Source organism: Oncorhynchus keta, chromosome 32, assembly GCF_023373465.1.
Source record: "Oncorhynchus keta strain PuntledgeMale-10-30-2019 chromosome 32, Oket_V2, whole genome shotgun sequence".
Classification (NCBI taxonomy): Eukaryota; Metazoa; Chordata; class Actinopteri; order Salmoniformes; family Salmonidae; genus Oncorhynchus; species Oncorhynchus keta.
In genome coordinates this window covers 7,972,227-7,990,933 of record NC_068452.1, presented here as the reverse complement: position 1 = coordinate 7,990,933, position 18,707 = coordinate 7,972,227, and the positions used below count along the sequence as shown (strand labels likewise).

The window sequence follows — 18,707 nt, the reverse complement described above, 5'->3', positions numbered from 1 at the left end:
TCGAAATCAAATTCGAATGACAGTTAAAAAAAAAAAAAAAAAGAGTTTAGCATTAGTATTGCATGAATGAAACCTGCATGTCATACAGCTGCTACATTTTATGATTCGGGGTCATTGTCGTGTGGGTGTCTGTGTAGTGTACTGAGTGAAAGTTATCCTTCAACTCGAGAGTAAACATGCATGTGCTTTGAACTTTGGGTTCAATCGATTGGAAGCCTAATTCCGACGATCTCATTGGCTCAGACTTTCAGGGCTTTTGAACGGACCATCTACATTTTTCACCGTCCACCGCCCGACAGAACGCACACAGTCTCTCTCAACCCTCCCCCGGAAGATGAACCCAACCTTGGCTTTGCTGCTGCTCTGTCAGCTTGCCTTGCATACGTCAGTGACATCCAAGAAAGGTACAGGGATTTAATTGGAATGAATAGATACTACAGAATAGATATTACAGTGTTGGTTCACCAGATTCAGTGACCTATATGCTTTAGCCCTATTTCACCTGTGTTTTTCACCTCAGTGTGCGGCCGTCCGCCTGTGACCGACGGCATCGATGCATTGGGTCTGAAGCGCGTGTATGAGATTGGAGAAGAGGTGACCCTGGCGTGCGAGCGTGGATACACACCTGGGACCGGCAAGACTGCCAGGATCACCTGCTCTGCCTCGGGAGAGTGGACCAAACTGGACCTTGTGTGTTCTCGTAAGCTCCACCCCGTTCGCAAAACATCCATTACACAATGTAAAGAATAAATCCACCTATGTTCACAAAAATTCAGGTAGATTGCTGGGTTTTCCACAAATCCTGGGTGGGTGATTCCAGATTTCTTGCTTATTAAGTCACTGTTAAGGAATCTTCCAACTGGAAAACCTGGGAATTTTGGGAGTGTTTCTGAGAATTTTGGAACGCTAAAGTCACCTATACAGTACCATGGACAGTCCATACTTTAGCTAGGGATATAGGACCCCCAAACATTTTTTTTTGCATGAAATGCATAAATTATATCCACATGAAGCTAATCCATTTTTTGACACAGCAAAGATGTGCCCTCTCCCCAAGCCTATGCAAAAGCCAGGGATGATTGACGTGCCATTCAAGAGTGTACTCAACTACACATGTGATGACGGGTGAGGGGGAAATACAGTGCGGTTTAGTTCTGACTACATTTTGCTGACTCAATGCATCTCAGACCAATAAGAATGTGTGTTCTTCAGGTACGTCATGATAGGAGCCAATGAGAGCGTGTGTTTACACGATGGTACCCTCAGTGCACCACCACCAATGTGTAAAGGTATACTATACCTCCAGAACGTAACCTTGCTTTTCTCCACTCTTTGTCTAAATATGTCAATATAGTCTTGATTATTTAAAATATTTCTTCCCTGCAGCTGTGAGTTGTGCTCTGCCTCAAGCACCGAAGCATGGTAAAATTGTCTATGACAATAAGAAGTTCACTGGCAATGAAATCCAGTACGGACAGAGTTGGACGTATGAGTGTTTGCCGCCAAGAGCTCCCATTGGCAACGAGAGAGGATCGTGTCTGGCCAGTGGAAACGTGACTGAGCCACCGGTATGCAAGGGTAGGTGCAGACAGTGGCAGCACATGCCAAATGGTTTGTCTGTTCCATCATGAACAAATGTCATTGGTTGAGAAGTTTTTGAGTGACATCTGGTGGAACCACTGATAAAATGATCTTATGGGGGCCCATTATTACATGGGTCTAGCCTTTTTGGAGCCCTATATGAGATTTGGTTGCCCCTCCCAAATGTTTTATGGTTAATTCCCTGCAATTCTCCCGTTTATCCATGGGGTGGAGATCATTTTTTTGAAAGCTATTTTCCTGCAATTGAACACATTTTGCCATTACTTATGCCATGTTCATAATATCTGAGTGAGAGTGACTAACAAAATCAATAGGGGCCCTTTGGAGGTCAGGGCCCCTGGGCACGTGCCCTGCGTGCCTGGTTGGTATTCAGACAGATAGCTGGCTAGACTAATTTACCAATCTTTGTTAGCTGACATGGTTAATTGAGTGATGCACAACCAAATTTCGAACTTGCACTTTGTGTATTCTATTATCCTAACTCTCAACAGTAAATTGAGATTCCAAAAAATAAATACTAATAAAATAAAATAAAATGGGGAGGGCGGCATGGGAACCGCTGATGCCTGGAACCGGCCCTGACGATGATTCTGGTTACAATGGTTATTGTTAACTGTTCATCCACTCCAAGCGACGATAATTGCTTAATTTGCATAATCCTGTCTTCCTCTGTTTATGCCTTAAAAATGATTTCTGTCATTTAGATTAATCCTGACAATATTGCATTGCTAATACACTTTCACTAGCCCATTACCTATCTGACCTGTTGCAGAGGTGAGTTGCTCCATCCCACCAACGATAGACCACGGCATCATCACCTTTGCTGTGATGAGGGAGGCCGGCTACAAGGAGAAGGTCAAGTACCAGTGCCAGGAACACTACGTTCTGGACGGCTCTGAGGAAATACAGTGTCAGAATACAGGCAACTGGTCCGCTTTGCCCGTTTGTAGAGGTGAGTCCGTGTAGGGTGAAGTTGCCCTTAGACGCTGATCTTCTGTCAGTTTTGCATTTCCCCCGCTAATGGTTAAGATTATGATTGGAGGAGGGGAAGCTGACCCTAGAGCTGTACATAGAGGAGGCTGGTGGGAGGAGCTATAGGAGGATGAGCTCATTGTCATGGCTGGAATGGTTTAAATGGAACGGTATCAAACATATGGAAACCACGTTTGACGAGGTTCTGTCTATTCCATTCCAGCCATTGCAATGAGCATGACCTCCTATAGCTCCTCCCACCAGCCTCCTCTGCTGTGCATTGGGGAAAGTTCACACCTGAGCCATTGAGTCATAGACCAGGTTGCACTCTTTGTTACTCTTCTGGGAATGTCACTTGTGTGTGTCTGTATATCGAACCAGCTTGTTGACTTGCATGTGATTCGATGTGTATCGGCAACCATTTATTTCATCTTTGGTGACTGAAATGATTGCGTAATGAGAGAATACTGTCATTTGTGCCTTTTGAGCAAAGCACTGCATTCCCAAAACTTCTCCGGGGTCGCTGCTGTGTGGCTGACCATGTGTTGCTCCCAACCTATTGTATACGTGGTGTTTCAGGTTGGGTACTGATACAGAGGAAAATGAAAAATGTCCATGATCTATTACATTTAATTCTATTCAATGCTAAACGGAGAGTCATGTTGCTTTGCTTGTCCTCGCTTTACCGCAGCCCCCTGTAAAGTTAACATCAACAGAGGTCGCATCTTCTACAACGCCAAGAAGATCTGGATTGGTGATCTGAAACCCAATCGAGTCCTTCATGGGGAGCCTGTTGTGTTCTACTGTCTGAACAAGGAGTTGAAGTGTGGCATTCCAGTAGCAAGTCAGTGCATCGACGGCACACTCAATACCCCAGAATGCTTTAAAGGTGAGGCCCTTCGTACCAAAATAACATGGTCACGTTCATTATGGCATGCAAGTTTTAAAACATTTTACTACATAAATCGAAAATGGGTTTTTCTTACTGGACACGCGTAGTCTCTCCGTGTTTCAGTCCATTTTATTCCGTTTGATGACAAATGAACACAACCCAGTAAAATGTGTTGTGGTCGCTGCCATCACATTTTCAAAGCTTCCCAAAGCTGTTTAGTTGAGCCCTTAATATTCTCACAACTAAAATGACAAACGTGTTTTGTGTCTTGTCTTTCTCTTAGAACCAGGCAAGATGGAGTACACCCTCAAGCCCAAATCACTTCCATCTGAGATTGCGATGTGTCAAGCCGACCTAACAAAATAAACACCATATAAAGAGGATAAATATGGCAAATAAATTACAAATAAATATGACTTAAAAATATTAAAACATCTTTTAACAGTCTATTTGACTTTGTGTCCAAATAATCCAGCCTTGCTTTTGCTAATAACCTGTTGATTATATCCATAACTTGAATGAGCCTGAATTTGAATTTGCCTGTAAAGTACATGCTACCTGAAAATGACACTAGATGTCAGTATAGGATTACAGTATTTGTAATCTCTGCTCATACACAAAGGGCACTGCAGTTTTGAGAGAAAAACAAGTTACTTTTTAACCAAGAGTAAACATACCTTTTTGTTTTGACTTGAACTCAATATCGGATTGAACTCTTGCAATTTTGCAACAAGAACAACAAACAGAAGCTGTATGAGATTACAAATGCATTCCATTCTGTTCACAGATAAAAATCACACACATACATATTCATAGTAGTAGGTCTGCGTGTGTAGACCTGCGTCATCTAGCCACATCAATGTTATACTGCTAGAATAGCTTCAGTCAACTTTATTGTACCACCTAAATGGATCTGGCAACCATGATTTGGTGAAGAGTTACAGAAAACTGGTGATGTGTACTAGGAATGGGGGTGGCGCAACGGTCAGGTTCACAAAGGTCTGGTGCTTTACGGTAAATTACGTAAATAGTCAAAGAGCCAGCGGTTGCCTCATTCGGCGTTGTCATCGACCCTTATCCAATTACCTCGAGAACATAAAAAGTTGGGAGCTCCAACGACATTCCACATTTTTTTTTTTGTTTTACCCTTGAAACCAGAGAGGAGAGACGCTCTCTCCACACCACAGACGATGGCACCAAGTCTGTCTTTGCCGCTGCTCTGTCTGCTTGCCTTGTATACACCAGTGACAACCAAGAAAGGTATAGTAACTTATATTACGGTCTCGACACTGAACAAAAATAGAAATGCAACAATTTAAACTGAGTTACAGTTCATATGAGGAAATCATTCAATTGAAATACATTCATTGGGTCCTAATCTATGGATGTCACATGACATGTCACAGATGTGCTGGTCACAGACACCTTTAAAAAAAAAAATAGTATGGGCGTGGATCAGAAAACCAGTCAGTATCTTGTGTGACCACCATTTGCCTCATGCGGTGCGACGCCATCTCCTTCGAATACAGTTGCTCAGGCTGTTGATTGTGGAATGTCGTCCCACGCCTCTTCAATGGCTTTGTGAAGTTGCTGGATATTGGCAGCGCCATTTCCTTCTAATAGAGTTGATCAGGCTGTTGATTGTGGAGTGTTGTCCCATGCCTCTTCAATGGCTTTGTGATGTTGCTGGATATTGCTGGCGGGAACTGGAACATGTTGTCGTACGTGTCCACCCAGAGCATTCCAAACATGCTCAATGGATGACATGTCTGGTGAGTATGCAGGTCATGAATGAACTGGGGCATTTTTAGCTTCTAGGAATTTTGTACAGATCTTTGCAACATGGGGCTGTGCATTATCATGCTGAAACATGAGGTGATGACGGCAGATGAATGGCACGATAATGGGCCTCAGGATCTCGCCACGTTATCTCTTTGTATTCAAATTGTCATCGATAAAATGCAATTGTGTTCATTGTCCATGGCTTGTGCTTGTGCTTGCGCATACCATAACCCCACCACCACCATGGGCCACTCTGACAGCGTTGACATCAGCGAACCGCACAACGCCCGTTACAGTTGAAACCAGGATTCATTTTTGAAGTGCACACTTCTCCAGCATGCCAGTGGCCATCGAAGGTGAGCCTTTGCGCACTGAAGTCAGTTACGATGCCGAACTGCAGTCAGGTCAAGGCCCTGGTAAGGACGACGAGCATGCAGATGAGCTTCCCTGAGACGGTTTCTGACAGTTTGTGCGGAAATTATTTGGTTGTGCAAAACCACAATTTAATCAGCTGTCCGGGTGGCTGGTCTCAGACGATCCCGCTGGTTGTGGCGGTCCTGGGCTGACATGGTTACAAGTGGTCTGCGGTTGTGAGGCCGGTTGGATGTACTGCCAAATTCTCTAAAAAAAAAAGGCATTGGAAGCAGCTTATGGTAGCGAAATGAACATTCAATTGCACACTCCCTCGACTTGAGACATCTGTGACATTATGTTGTGTGACAAAACTGCAGATTTCAGAGTGGCCTTTTATTGTCCCCAGCGTAAGGTGCACCTGTGTAATGATAGCTTCTTGATATGCCACACCTGTCAGGTGGATGGATTATCTTGGCAAAGGACAAATGCTCACTAACGGGGATGTAAACAAATGAGTGCAATACATTTCAGAGAAATACGATTTTTGTGCGTATGAAAGACTCATGAAACATAGGAGCAACACTTTACATGTTGCGTTTGTATTTTTGTTCATTTTACGTTCCAGTGTTTTGACCTCTTGATTTCAGAAGCCTGTTGTGTTTCTGCGCTGTATGCTGTTCAATATTCCTCCGTACTCTCAGTGAGCATGTTGTCAGAGTGTGTTGAGACAAATGGGCTTGTGTTACTGTAAGCTGAAAGGAAAAATACACTTTATTTTAATAGTCCACCTACCTTTTTATGCTCAACAAACTATCACTAGACATTACGTAAAATGTCAACAGAATGTCTGGGGAGTTGCACGGGCACTTCTTTGGTTAATCTATGTTTTTTTTCTCTCTCTGTGTGTGTGTGTTGTGTGTGTGTGTGTGTGTGTGTGTGTGTGTGTGTGTGTGTGTGTTTTATTGACCCGTCCCTTTGCTTGTCTGCCCCCTCAGAATGTGGCCGCCCGCCCCTGGGTGACGGTATGGAACTGGAGGGGCTCCAGAGGGTGTACTCCCCCGGAGACGTGGTGGTGCTGTCGTGTAAACGAGGGTACACACCCACTTCAGGCTCTCGCATAATCAGCTGCACTGCTAGCGGAGACTGGACCAAGTCTAGACTCGCATGCTCAAGTAGGACGCTTTTATCAAGTTTGACCTGAAACAGTATTACTGTTCATGTATATTAATTTCATACTCAAAAAAATAATAATCAGTGTATCAGTTGATACTCACTATATTGCAAGTATTATCAATTGATGCTCAGTATATTGCAAGTATTATCAATTGATGCTCAGTATATTGCAAGTATTATCAATTGATGCTCAGTATATTGCAAGTATTATCAATTGATGCTCAGTATATTGCAAGTATTATCAATTGATGCTCAGTATATTGCAAGTATTATCAATTGATGCTCAGTATATTGCAAGTATTATCAATTGATGCTCAGTATATTGCAAGTATTATCAATTGATGCTCAGTATATTGCAAGTATTATCAATTGATGCTCAGTACATTGCAAGTATTATCAATTGATACTCAGTACATTGCAAGTATTATCAGTGGAGATGCAATATGTTACAATGAGGATCAGTTGATGCTCGTATTGATGGAACTGTTGAGCAATGCTGACTGACTCTCTTTTTCTTTTTTCTTTTTCTTAACTTCTGATGCAGCAATGAGTTGCTCTCTCCCAGAAGCGCTGGGCCATGGAGACATGGAGTTTGTGGACATTGTCTATCAGAGTGTCATCAACTACACCTGCCACGAGGGGTATGGGGAAGAGCATTTACAAATTCCATTCTAGCGTTTCGTTGACGACTGGCCACCTCTCCGTGCTGTCAAAGTCGATAACATGTTATTGTATCAAACACATGTGAAGTAGGTCAAAGTTGAAATCACTGTATACCCATACACCTAATATAGTGTGTACTTTATGTTATTTTGTTTTTTTAGTACATAACTTGACAGGTTACGGTAATGTTGTCTACAGGTATACCCTGCAAGGAGCCAGTACCATTGAGTGCTTGTACGACGGACAATGGAGTGATGCCCCACCGACGTGCACACGTAAGTGTCTGCCTTATACTGAAATACATAGCTGCTCTAGCACTGAGCACTAACGATTCAACATGATCTCACATTGATAAATGCATACAAACTCACATTGATACGTGCAAGCCTGTAAGCACAATGTAAACGTGGCCATATTGCTGTAATTGTGAAGAGCATTCTATGAAGTGTAAAACGGAGATTTGAATAATGGCTTTACTGTAGACTATGCTACTCATATGTTACATCGTATGTCTCTGATTTAAAAAAAATATATATATATATATAGAGAGAGAGAGAATATCATGTATTTCAATCAAATGTGTGTGATTTAATGAGCATGTGAATGAAATCTCTCCCCTCTGTTAGCGGTGACGTGTGGTCTTCCTCCAATACCTAAATATGGGAAAATGGTCTACGACAGCAAGTTCACAGGCGAAACGATTGTGTTTGGTTTTGGGGGGACCTATGTGTGTTTCCCTCCACTTGTCCTCATAGGCAATGAGAAGGGATCGTGCAGCACTGACGGAAACTGGACTGAGCCACCAGAATGTAAATGTAGGTACAGTGTTATCAGTCATAGGCTCTAATCTGCTGTATTGCTAGGGCGGCAGGTAGCCTAGAGCAGGGATGGGCACCCCCCACACACACACACACAAAATAAAGGATATTTACTATTAATTTAAAAAAATATATATATATATACATATATTGGTACTCAGGCCTACAAAGAGGCCAGTTGCCCATCCCTGGGTTAGGGCGATGGGCCAGTAACCAAATGGTCGCTGGTTTGAATACCCAAGCCAACAAGGTGAAAAATCTGTCGACGTGCCCTTGAGCAAGGCACTTAACCCTAACTTGCTCCATGTGACAATAAAACATCTTTATTTTTATTGCTGAGCGCTTCATGTCACCTTAGAAATTCGTAACTTTCGTTCGTGAACTTTTGTAAGCTGAGGGGGATGGTTATTGGTTCGTGTAACCGTTTGTTTGTTTTAGTTTTGGCCAGATATGTCTGATACCTCCTGGAGAAATGAAATGAAATACAAATTGCACCTTTTCGTGTGGTAATAAATGACAAGTGACTTGCTTTGTGGACAAAGTTAAAGTGGTATTCTGAACACACACTAACCCTGCTTGACCTCTGTTTGTTTCCAGTGGTGACCTGTTCAGCTCCAACAGACATCAACAACGGCTACATGACCAATACCGACAAGAAGGAGTACGGCTTCAAGGAGACTGTCAAATATGGATGTAATGTAGACTATGTCCTGGATGGGCCTGTGGAGATTGAATGTCTTAAAACAGGGGATTGGTCAAAGGAGCCAGTTTGCAGGGGTAGGACCACTGATTTAGCAATTTTGTATTTTGTTTAACCAAACTTATTTGGTAACCTGTCAAATCTGTGTTTTTGAATAGCTGAATGTTGCCGTTTTTTGAAATTCTAAATAGTAATATCCACCTAGCTCCCTGAGCCAATACTATAATTATTGATCGTAATTTCACTCTTTGTTCCACAGCTTCCTGCAAGGTAGGTATTAAAAGAGGACGCATCCTTTACAATGGAAAGACATTTTGGATAGAGGATTTCGAGCCCAATAGAATCTCGCATGCGGACGTCGTCTTGGTCTATTGTATGAACGAGGAGAAGAAGTGTGGCTATGCAGTGTCAACCCAATGCATCAATGGAAAACTCAAGATCCCAGAATGCTTTGAAGGTGAGACTAGAGCGCAAGCATTTTTTTTTTTTTTGTTATTTTCTATATAAAACAACATTTAACCATCAAGTCTTCATGATGTCTGTGTGTGTTTTCCTTTCTAGAACCAACTGTGATTCAATATAAATTCAAATATGGTTCCCTGCCATCTGAGATAGCCCAGTGCTGAAACGCTGTGCATGACAAAGCACATTGAGACCAAGAACATTGATTGCCTGTGAATTAAATGTCATGTGTATTTCTATGTCATGCTATCCATTTTGTTCTTCGGAATAATTTTTCTGTAGAGAACTAATTTTACGATGAATAAAATATACTGTTTGCTTGTATCTTTGTAGATGACTTGACCCAACATCTTACTCAAGACTTGCAAAACAACAGCATAAACTCAATTTCCAAATGATGTCACATGATGTCAGTGTTGTGCAGCTGTGAGATACTCTGTCAGGTCAAGTGGTCAGGAAAAACTCAAACATGAACGCACACACACTCAACTCAAACCCATTGCTACACCACACTAAATACACACCAAACACATTGCTACACCACACTAAATACACACCAAACGCATTGCTACACCACACTAAATACACACCAAACCCATTGCTACACCACACTACATACACACCAAACGCATTGCTACACCACGCACACACACTCAACTCAAACCCATTGCTACACCACACTAAATACACACCAAACGCATTGCTACACCACACTAAATACACACCAAACGCATTGCTACACCACACTAAATACACACCAAACCCATTGCTACACCACACTACATACACACCAAACGCATTGCTACACCACGCACACACACTCAACTCAAACCCATTGCTACACCACGCACACACACTCAACTCAAACCCATTGCTACACCACACTAAATACACACCAAACGCATTGCTACACCACACACACACACTAAATACACACCAAACGCATTGCTACACCACACTAAATACACACCAAACGCATTGCTACACCACACACACACACTAAATACACACCAAACCCATTGCTACACCACACTAAATTCACACCAAACGCATTGCTACACCACACACACACACACTAAATACACACCAAACGCATTGCTACACCACACTAAATACACACCAAACGCATTGCTACACCACACACACACACTAAATACACACCAAACCCATTGCTACACCACACTAAATACACACCAAACTCATTGCTACACCACACTACATACACACCAAACGCATTGCTACACCACGCACACACACTAAATACACACCAAACGCATTGCTACACCACACACACACACTAAATACACACCAAACCCATTGCTACACCACACTAAATACACACCAAACTCATTGCTACACCACACTACATACACACCAAACGCATTGCTACACCACACACACACACTAAATACACACCAAACCCATTGCTACACCACACTAAATACACACCAAACTCATTGCTACACCACACACACACACTGTCAACAGACAACACAAGTCAGCTCCCAAAATGTACATTTCTACTACAAAACTGAACTCTACCTTCCTATCCAGTGGTTCATATTAAAACCATACAGTCGACTGCAAGCCGGCCACAGTGCAACCCTGTCCCGTTTACCCAAACCGCTCTGCATGTCAATTCTAACGGAGATTAGCAGAGGAACCCCCCTGCTGCTCTTGCCCCGCTATGTGGTTAGTTTGATCCTCTGTCCTTGGCCGCCAGCCGGTGGTCAGAACTATCCCCCCTCGCGGGGGCGGCCGGTTGATTGTACTGAGTCATGAGAACTGACTCTCCATCCCCACTGGGGCAGCGAGGCAGGACATGAAAGAACTGCAGAGGCCGACTGGTAGGTGGAGTCACAAGGGTTCCCATTGGTTACTGAATGGAGGGAGACCGAGAGGGGTGGTGGGGGGTGTTGGTGTTGTAAGAATTTGTCTCTGTTCACGTATCACACCATAGCAAGGAAAAATAGATGGAAAATGCATTTATTCATTGCCTCAGGGCGAGCCAGGGCCGCACTTGAACTGTTTTCAGGACACTTCCAAACACGACAGCATGTTCACCAACCAACTATAGCCCGACACTATCGATTTCACACAAATGCATTCAACTTATTTCACATAATATTCATCCGGACCACACGTTGGCAAAGTTGCGGAGAAGTTCTTTAGATATTGACTTTAAATGAGGCCTGGTACGAGCGCTCCTCCATGACATGAACGCAACGCACTGACGTCCGTTACTAAACCCTTTTCTCCGTCTTTCTGAAGATCAAACACGTCTCTGTGTTTCATGTTGTTTCCTCTTTGATGCATTATTTATTGTTGTGAAGAGATGCACTTTATTAGTTGCTATCCGATTTCACATGCAGGCTGTTTGGAGCCTCTTTGAAATGTGTTTTCTGACTCCAAACGATTATTGTCTTTCTCTCTCTCTCTCTCTCCCGTCTTTCGCGTTCTCTCTCGGTCTGTCTCTCTCTCTCCAGCTCTCTTCTCACTTGTTTGCTCTCTCGCTTTCTATCCCCCTTTTCTCTCTTGTCCCCTCTCTTAGTAGCCCTCCGTGGCAAAAATCCATCCAAGTGAGATGAGTTGTCCTAAGGGGACTAGACGTTGTTTCGTGGTTGAAGACATGAACACGCAGTATCCAGTATGCTTGCTATCGTTAGCATCATTAGTGGTAATGCTAGGTGGTAATGCGAGGAAAAATTCTGATCATTTGCTTGGAGTTATTTGAGTTGATGGAGAAGCAATAATTGATGTTTTAGAATGTGTTTTATGTGAGAGTTGATATGAATTGTTTGTTTCATACAGTACATGGCCACTAGCCTAGATTGTGAGCTACACCTGCCTGGGAAGCAAAAACACCCAGTATTGGATTGGGCTGAAGTGCAAGATACAGGAGACATGAACAGGCTCCTGCAGTTGGAATTTCTAGCAAAATTATTTCTAACAGAAGATACTGTATAAGCGAAGGAAAGAAGTTAGGTTGAAATGATCAGAGAAATAGAATCTCATTCCATTCTAATCTGTATTCTGAGGTGTGGTGATGTATTACCTCAGGAGGCCTCCCGTCCTCCACCCCTGGTCTATGCCATAGAGCATGCTGGGACTTGGAGTCCAGTACACTTCAAAGGCCACTAGTCTAAGCAGTCCTAATTGATGGGCAGAACCTCGTCTGTTCTCTCCCAGACACTCATTAAAGCTCCCTTCTTTGTCTATGGCTCATTTAGGGTGACAGATGCATCTACTGGCTTTGGTTAATCCCACACAATGGTGATGGGAGGAAATAGGAGGAACATGTGGGTATGGAGTTCTGAAAGATAAATAATTCTGACCGTTTTTTTCCCCCAAGGTGAATACTGGGATTTTGCTTTGGCAAGTTCCCAGAGTGAGTTTTTCCCAATTCCACCCACGAAAGATTTGCGACCGCATATAACGGACATATTGCAACATCATAAGGGAAAACCTTAATTGACGGCATTCTGAAAAAACGCCTGAAAAATGCCTCACCTCATGTCTGCATAACCACCAAGTTGCCTCAAGTTGTCCACTCACGCCAGCTAGTGGCCAACCTGAGGCAGTGCCATCGGGGTGGGATAGAGTCGATGGACAGAGTGAGGATCTTGCTCTCAAAACCAAACAGTCCTTTTCCCGAGTCAGATGGTTGGCCTCGTTTAGGTAATATTAAAGTACGAACGATTATTCTAATCCAAATGAGGGACTTTGTTTTCTTGAACATCCCGCTGTTGTGAGGGGAGGATCAGAGGACCAGTCAGCAATGCCTGGGCTGACGCACGAGCTGTAGCCTAGTCAATGGTTCATATTGAGGCTACCTTCTTCCCACCAGCAGTAGACAGCAATGCAGGTGGTGTGGTGGCGACATACAATTCAGTGTAACCAAACACTGCAAAGGCAGCCGACTCCACCTTGGTGGGTTGGAACTGCTTCGATGAGCGAACCAGCATGATTCTGGAATCAAAGGAATATTCCATAGGGGAGAGAGAAAGAGAGAGATTTGGGCAGATCTGGGCAGTTGGCTTGGTGAGACTTATGCCAATTTATAACGGGGGTTCTTTCTCCCCCTGCTGTGGTTTTCTTCTCTTATGTCAGGACTCGGGAAGACGCTTCAGTCAATGGTGGATAAGTCTTCATGCCCTGAGTTGGTATTAGCCCTTCTTTTATTCATTCCCGCTCGCTCTCTTTCTCCACCCACACCTCCACCACACCCCGGTCTCTCCTGGCAGGACTAATCCCACCTCCTAAACAGGGTGAAGACGTGAGGCTTTGCCATTCTCTGTCTCAGTCAGGGGAAATGGCCGACCTTGACCACAAAAACTCACTCTAGCTATGTGGTAGATGCCCATGTACTGTATGTGCCACTGGTTTAATGTTTTGGGGGTGCACCTCAAATTGTTCCCTATTCCCTAGTAGTGTACTTCTTTTGAACAGGGCCCATAGGGAATAGGGTGCCATTTGGGGCACCTCCAAGGTGATTTATTTTGACCAGTCACAACTAAGAAATCCAGTCTGAGAGTATTACTGGGAAACCAGTAGATGTCATGACGTGTGTCACACTTTAACGTGACTCCACTTTGTGTCTCCACACAGCTTTGATCTCTGGGGTGTCTTCCTCAAGCCTTCTTTAGATAACAACGTTACAATACATTGAAACACACAGTCAAGTCTTTCATGTCAGTCTTGTGAAAGCGGAATAAATAAATGAATCCACTTCAATCGAGGCTTCGTTGAGAGGATGCAGCTGGGGATGGAGGGATGGAGGGGTGGATGGCACCAGGCCCTGGTATTGTTTGCCCTACCGCTGCCTATAACCGGACTGAGGTGCCTGGCCGGCATCCTCCGTAGACCAAGCAAGGTCACGTCGTCACCCACATGAAAGAGACAGGGGTTTAGTCACCCTTTGAAAAGCAATGACGCTGGTTACTATCCATCCACTGCTAATGCTGGTCTAACGCACGCAGGCACGCACACACACACACACGCACACACACACACACACACACACATACAAAGTATCACAGATAGCCATCGTGTCTCTTCTCGGGAGCCACAAGATCCAAACGAGGCCCAGTCGCTAGAGAGGACAAATGTGTTGTCTGACAACAGTTTTTATTTTCCTCTCTGGCCTCCTTCAGAAAGGTTGATTTGTTTCATTGCCTCCGGATGACTTATATTACAGGATTATACTTCTGGGTCTCCATATTGAACAATATGCTTTTTTTATCTCTCTTTTTGCCCCGAGTTGGTGGTGTCTTGTTAATTCTCTGCCTTTCTCTCAGATGTGGTTCTGGCTATTTCAGAATCCAACTTTTCAAGTGGTATCCAAGTCCCTTTAATCTAGGATTAGAAAGAATCCTAGATTAAAGAATTATCAGCAGCATACCACCCTGCATACCACTGCTGGCTTGCTTCTGAAGCTAAGCAAGGTTGGTCCTGGTCAGTTCCTGGATGGGAGACCAGATGCTACTGGAAGTGGTGTTGGAGGGCCAGTAGGAGGCACTCTTTCCTCTAGTCTAAAAAAATAGCCCAGTGATTGGGGACACTGCCCTGGGTCGGGTGCCGTCTTTCGGATGGGACGTTAAACGGGTGTCCTGACTCTCTGAGGTCATTAAAGATCTCATGGCACTTATCGTAAGAGTAGGGGTGTTAACCACGGTGTCCTGACTAAATTCCCAATCTGGCCCTCAAACCATCACGGTCACCTGATAATCCCCAGTTTACAATTGGCTCATTAATCCCCCTCCTCTCCCCTGTAACTATTCCCCAGGTTGTTGCTGCAAATGAGAACGTGTTCACAGTCAACTTACCTGGTTAAATAACAAATAAATAGATGAAAAAAGAGAGAGAGAGATTTTTGACAACACCTGGGCAGTTGGCTTTGGTGAGATTTATGCAAAGTGAATGGTTCAATTCTATTTTTTTATCTGATTCCGTGCCTCCTCTTTTCTCAGGCCTTGGAACACTCTTCAGCCGACTGTGGATAAGTCTTCATTCCCTGATTTGGTTTTAGCCCCTATTTTACTCATCCCCCACACCTCTCTCTCTCTACCCACACCTCCACCATACCCGGGTCTCTCCTGGCAGGACTAATCCTACTTCTTAATCAGGGTGAAGACGTGAGGCTTTGCCATTCTCTGTCTCAGTCAGGGAAAATGGCCGACCTCGACCACGTTAGTAAGTGCAGAAGCTGTGTAGTTTTAGGTGCTTACTCGTGGAGCTGTGTGGTAGATGCCCATGTATGTGCCACTCATTTAGTGTTATGTCCGCATCCCAAAATGGCTCCCTTTATAGTGCACTTCTTTTGACCAGGGCCCATAGGGAATAGGGTGCCCCCCCCCCCCCGTCACAACTAAGAAATCCAGTCTGAGAGTATTACTGGGAAACCAGTAGATGTCATGACGTGTGTCACACTTTAACGTGACTCCACTTTGTGTCTCCACACAGCTTTGATCTCTGGGGTGTCTTCCTCAAGCCTTCTTTAGATAACAACGTTACAATACATTGAAACACACAGTCAAGTCTTTCATGTCAGTCTTGTGAAAGCGGAATAAATAAATGAATCCACTTCAATCGAGGCTTCGTTGAGAGGATGCAGCTGGGGATGGAGGGATGGAGGGGTGGATGGCACCAGGCCCTGGTATTGTTTGCCCTACCGCTGCCTATAACCGGACTGAGGTGCCTGGCCGGCGTCCTCCGTAGACCAAGCAAGGTCACGTCGTCACCCACATGAAAGAGACAGGGGTTTAGTCACCCTTTGAAAAGCAATGACGCTGGTTACTATCCGTCCACTGCTAATGCTGGTCTAACACACGCACACACACACACACACACACACACACACACACACACACACACACACACACACACACACACACACACACACACACACACACACACACACACACACACACACACACACACAAAGTATCACAGATAGCCATCGTGTCTCTTCTCGGAAGCCACAAGATCCAAACGAGGTCTAGTCGCTAGAGAGGACAAATGTGTTGTCTGACAACAGTTTTTATTTTCCTCTCTGGCCGCCTTCAGAAAGTTGCTTTGGAGTCTGTTTCATTGCCTCCGGATGACTTTTATATTACAGGATTATACTTCTGGGTCTCCATATTGAACAATATGCTTTTTTTCTCTCTCTTTTTGCCCTGAGTTGGTGGTGTCTTGTTAATTCTCTGTCTTTCTCTCAGATGTGGTTCTAGCTATTTCAGAATCCAATTTTTCAAGTGGTATCCAAGTCCCTTTATTCTAGGATTAGAAAGAAAGAAAGAAAGAAAGAAAGAAAGAAAGAAAGAAAAAGGAGAGACAATCAGGGCGATAGAGAGAGAGCTCATCGGTTTCCCCCCACTGAGGACAAACTGTAAAGGATTAGGGGAAGAAATGTGAAAGCATCAAATGTTTCCCGTGTAATAAAAGTGTGTGTTATTTGTTGTCAGCTACAAAGTGGGATCAGCGGACATCAAAGGACATCTGGTCGCTGTTCTAAAGTCACCAGAAACATGGCTGATGTTGCCAGAGCCGTAGAGAATATTTACAGAAGCGTGCTGGGTTTCCAGCCCATTTTGGCAGGATATTTTGAATTGGACGCTATCAGATCTAAAAGCTCAAAGTGTGACCTATAATCACAACCCTTTTCTTTCCTATTGAATGAAATTCATTTTGAGTAATTGATGTTTTATAAAAACTGATGTCTGGTTATGTTGCAGATGACCTTTGCTAGAGGATTACCAGATGATGGCTTGGTTTTCAGTCGTGTTTTAGTAGACCACAAATAAAGGTGTGCCGTGGTTGGATTATACAAACGTACACAATACTGTACGGTCCCACATGACCCTCGTATGCCCACCTCACACGTGGAAGCTCTCGGAGGGAGGGAGGGAGGGAGGGAGGGAGGGAGGGAGGGAGAGAGGGAGGGAGAGAGAGAGAGACCTACTTGACTTCCATCTGGACCAAATCTAGCTGGAGAGGCAGATAACCAGAACAAAAGACATGCTTTTAAGTGAAACAATCCTTTTCCCCATCACAGGGTTTTGGTTGATAATGCATCTGGGCAGTTAAAGAAGGATTTGATTACCATTGTATAAGCTCTTTCTTTTTTTTAAACTTTTTTTTAAATTTTATTTATTTTTTTTTTTACTTCTGAAGGCATTTGAAAAAAAGTTTAAATGTTTCTGTGGTTCAACTTTATCAATATAAAATGCTAAACTCCCGGTAAATATGTTACTAAAATGTACTCAAAACAGTATTCCAAATGAACAAAGTGAAGTACCAGCCCCATTGGTGCCGGAAGGAGTTTCCATCAGCCATGCCCTTACTGTTCTTTCAACTATATGCAGTAGGCCTATAAGATGATTCATGTCTATAGTGTTTGGCAGTAGCAGGAAGTTGCCATTGATCGCTGAAAGAGATGTGGTTTAGGGTGACACAGCCCTGATACACACAAGCCAAAGAGAAGGAAGTGGCTTACTTGCAAACAATGCCTCAAGGTGGCTTGATAAATGCCTTTAAGATAAACAGTTTGGGCAAGTAGGAAAAACAAGTGCCAAGCGGATAACGTTTGAAGTGTGTTTTCATTGTTTACTGCACATTAGAAAAAGACAGGTGGTATTGTTGGCGGCGGTTTGAAGCACAGCCAGGCACTTGTGGGAAGTGGAGGGAGAAAAGATGGTGGCCATTTTGTGGAGTTCTCAAATATCATATTCCACATGAAAACCACAAGTGTTTACAAGAAAGCCCAACCTTGCTCCATTACCTGTAAGTGTTAGGTTACAGTAGCCTACCTTGTGACTCCTGCCTGCTGGCCTTAGTTGAAATAGGGCAACACCTTACTACTAGAAACCAGCATCCCCTTTGATCTCTTAAACATGCTCTTCTTATATCAATAGCAGGACCACAGTAAAAGCATGGGGGAAAAGCGTCACCTTCTTTTATGATCCCATCTGGGTTCACGTGTGGTTCTTGCGAAGGGGGTGCATTACAATGCAGGTGACATAGATCATACAACTACATTCTTTTTTTTTTACCCACTGCACATTAGGCCTGATCTATTGACCTATGTGACATTTAAAATGAGAGAGAAAAGAAAACCTTCTCTAATTTCAAAAACTGGGAAGTAAAAAGAACCGTGCCCGAGCTTACAGTAACTGCAATGACAGTCAGCCTTTTTCTCTGAGTTGGAAAATCCCACTGTTGAATGTCGCCTTTGATGTAATTCTCTCCATTTTTGACTTGCACCGTTACATTTAACACTGAGCGCAACTTG

The 18,707-nt window shown here is 43.7% G+C and overlaps 2 protein-coding genes across 2 annotated transcripts; both read left to right on the top strand.

Annotated features, from left to right (window-relative positions):
* Nucleotides 1–238: 238 nt before the first annotated feature.
* On the top strand, nt 239–3,913 carry LOC118364979 (beta-2-glycoprotein 1-like). The gene is made up of 8 exons (XM_035746841.2): nt 239–404; nt 521–700; nt 1,035–1,125; nt 1,213–1,289; nt 1,387–1,578; nt 2,375–2,554; nt 3,266–3,463; nt 3,750–3,913. The coding sequence occupies exons 1-8, from the start codon at nt 335–337 to the stop codon at nt 3,830–3,832; spliced, it is 1,071 nt and encodes a 356-aa protein (XP_035602734.1). The 5' UTR covers nt 239–334; the 3' UTR covers nt 3,833–3,913.
* Nucleotides 3,914–4,387: 474 nt separating this feature from the next.
* On the top strand, nt 4,388–9,742 carry LOC118364980 (beta-2-glycoprotein 1-like). Its single transcript, XM_035746842.1, has 8 exons — nt 4,388–4,726; nt 6,598–6,774; nt 7,320–7,416; nt 7,637–7,713; nt 8,065–8,253; nt 8,854–9,033; nt 9,216–9,413; nt 9,518–9,742. The coding sequence occupies exons 1-8, from the start codon at nt 4,657–4,659 to the stop codon at nt 9,580–9,582; spliced, it is 1,053 nt and encodes a 350-aa protein (XP_035602735.1). The 5' UTR covers nt 4,388–4,656; the 3' UTR covers nt 9,583–9,742.
* Nucleotides 9,743–18,707: the final 8,965 nt, after the last annotated feature.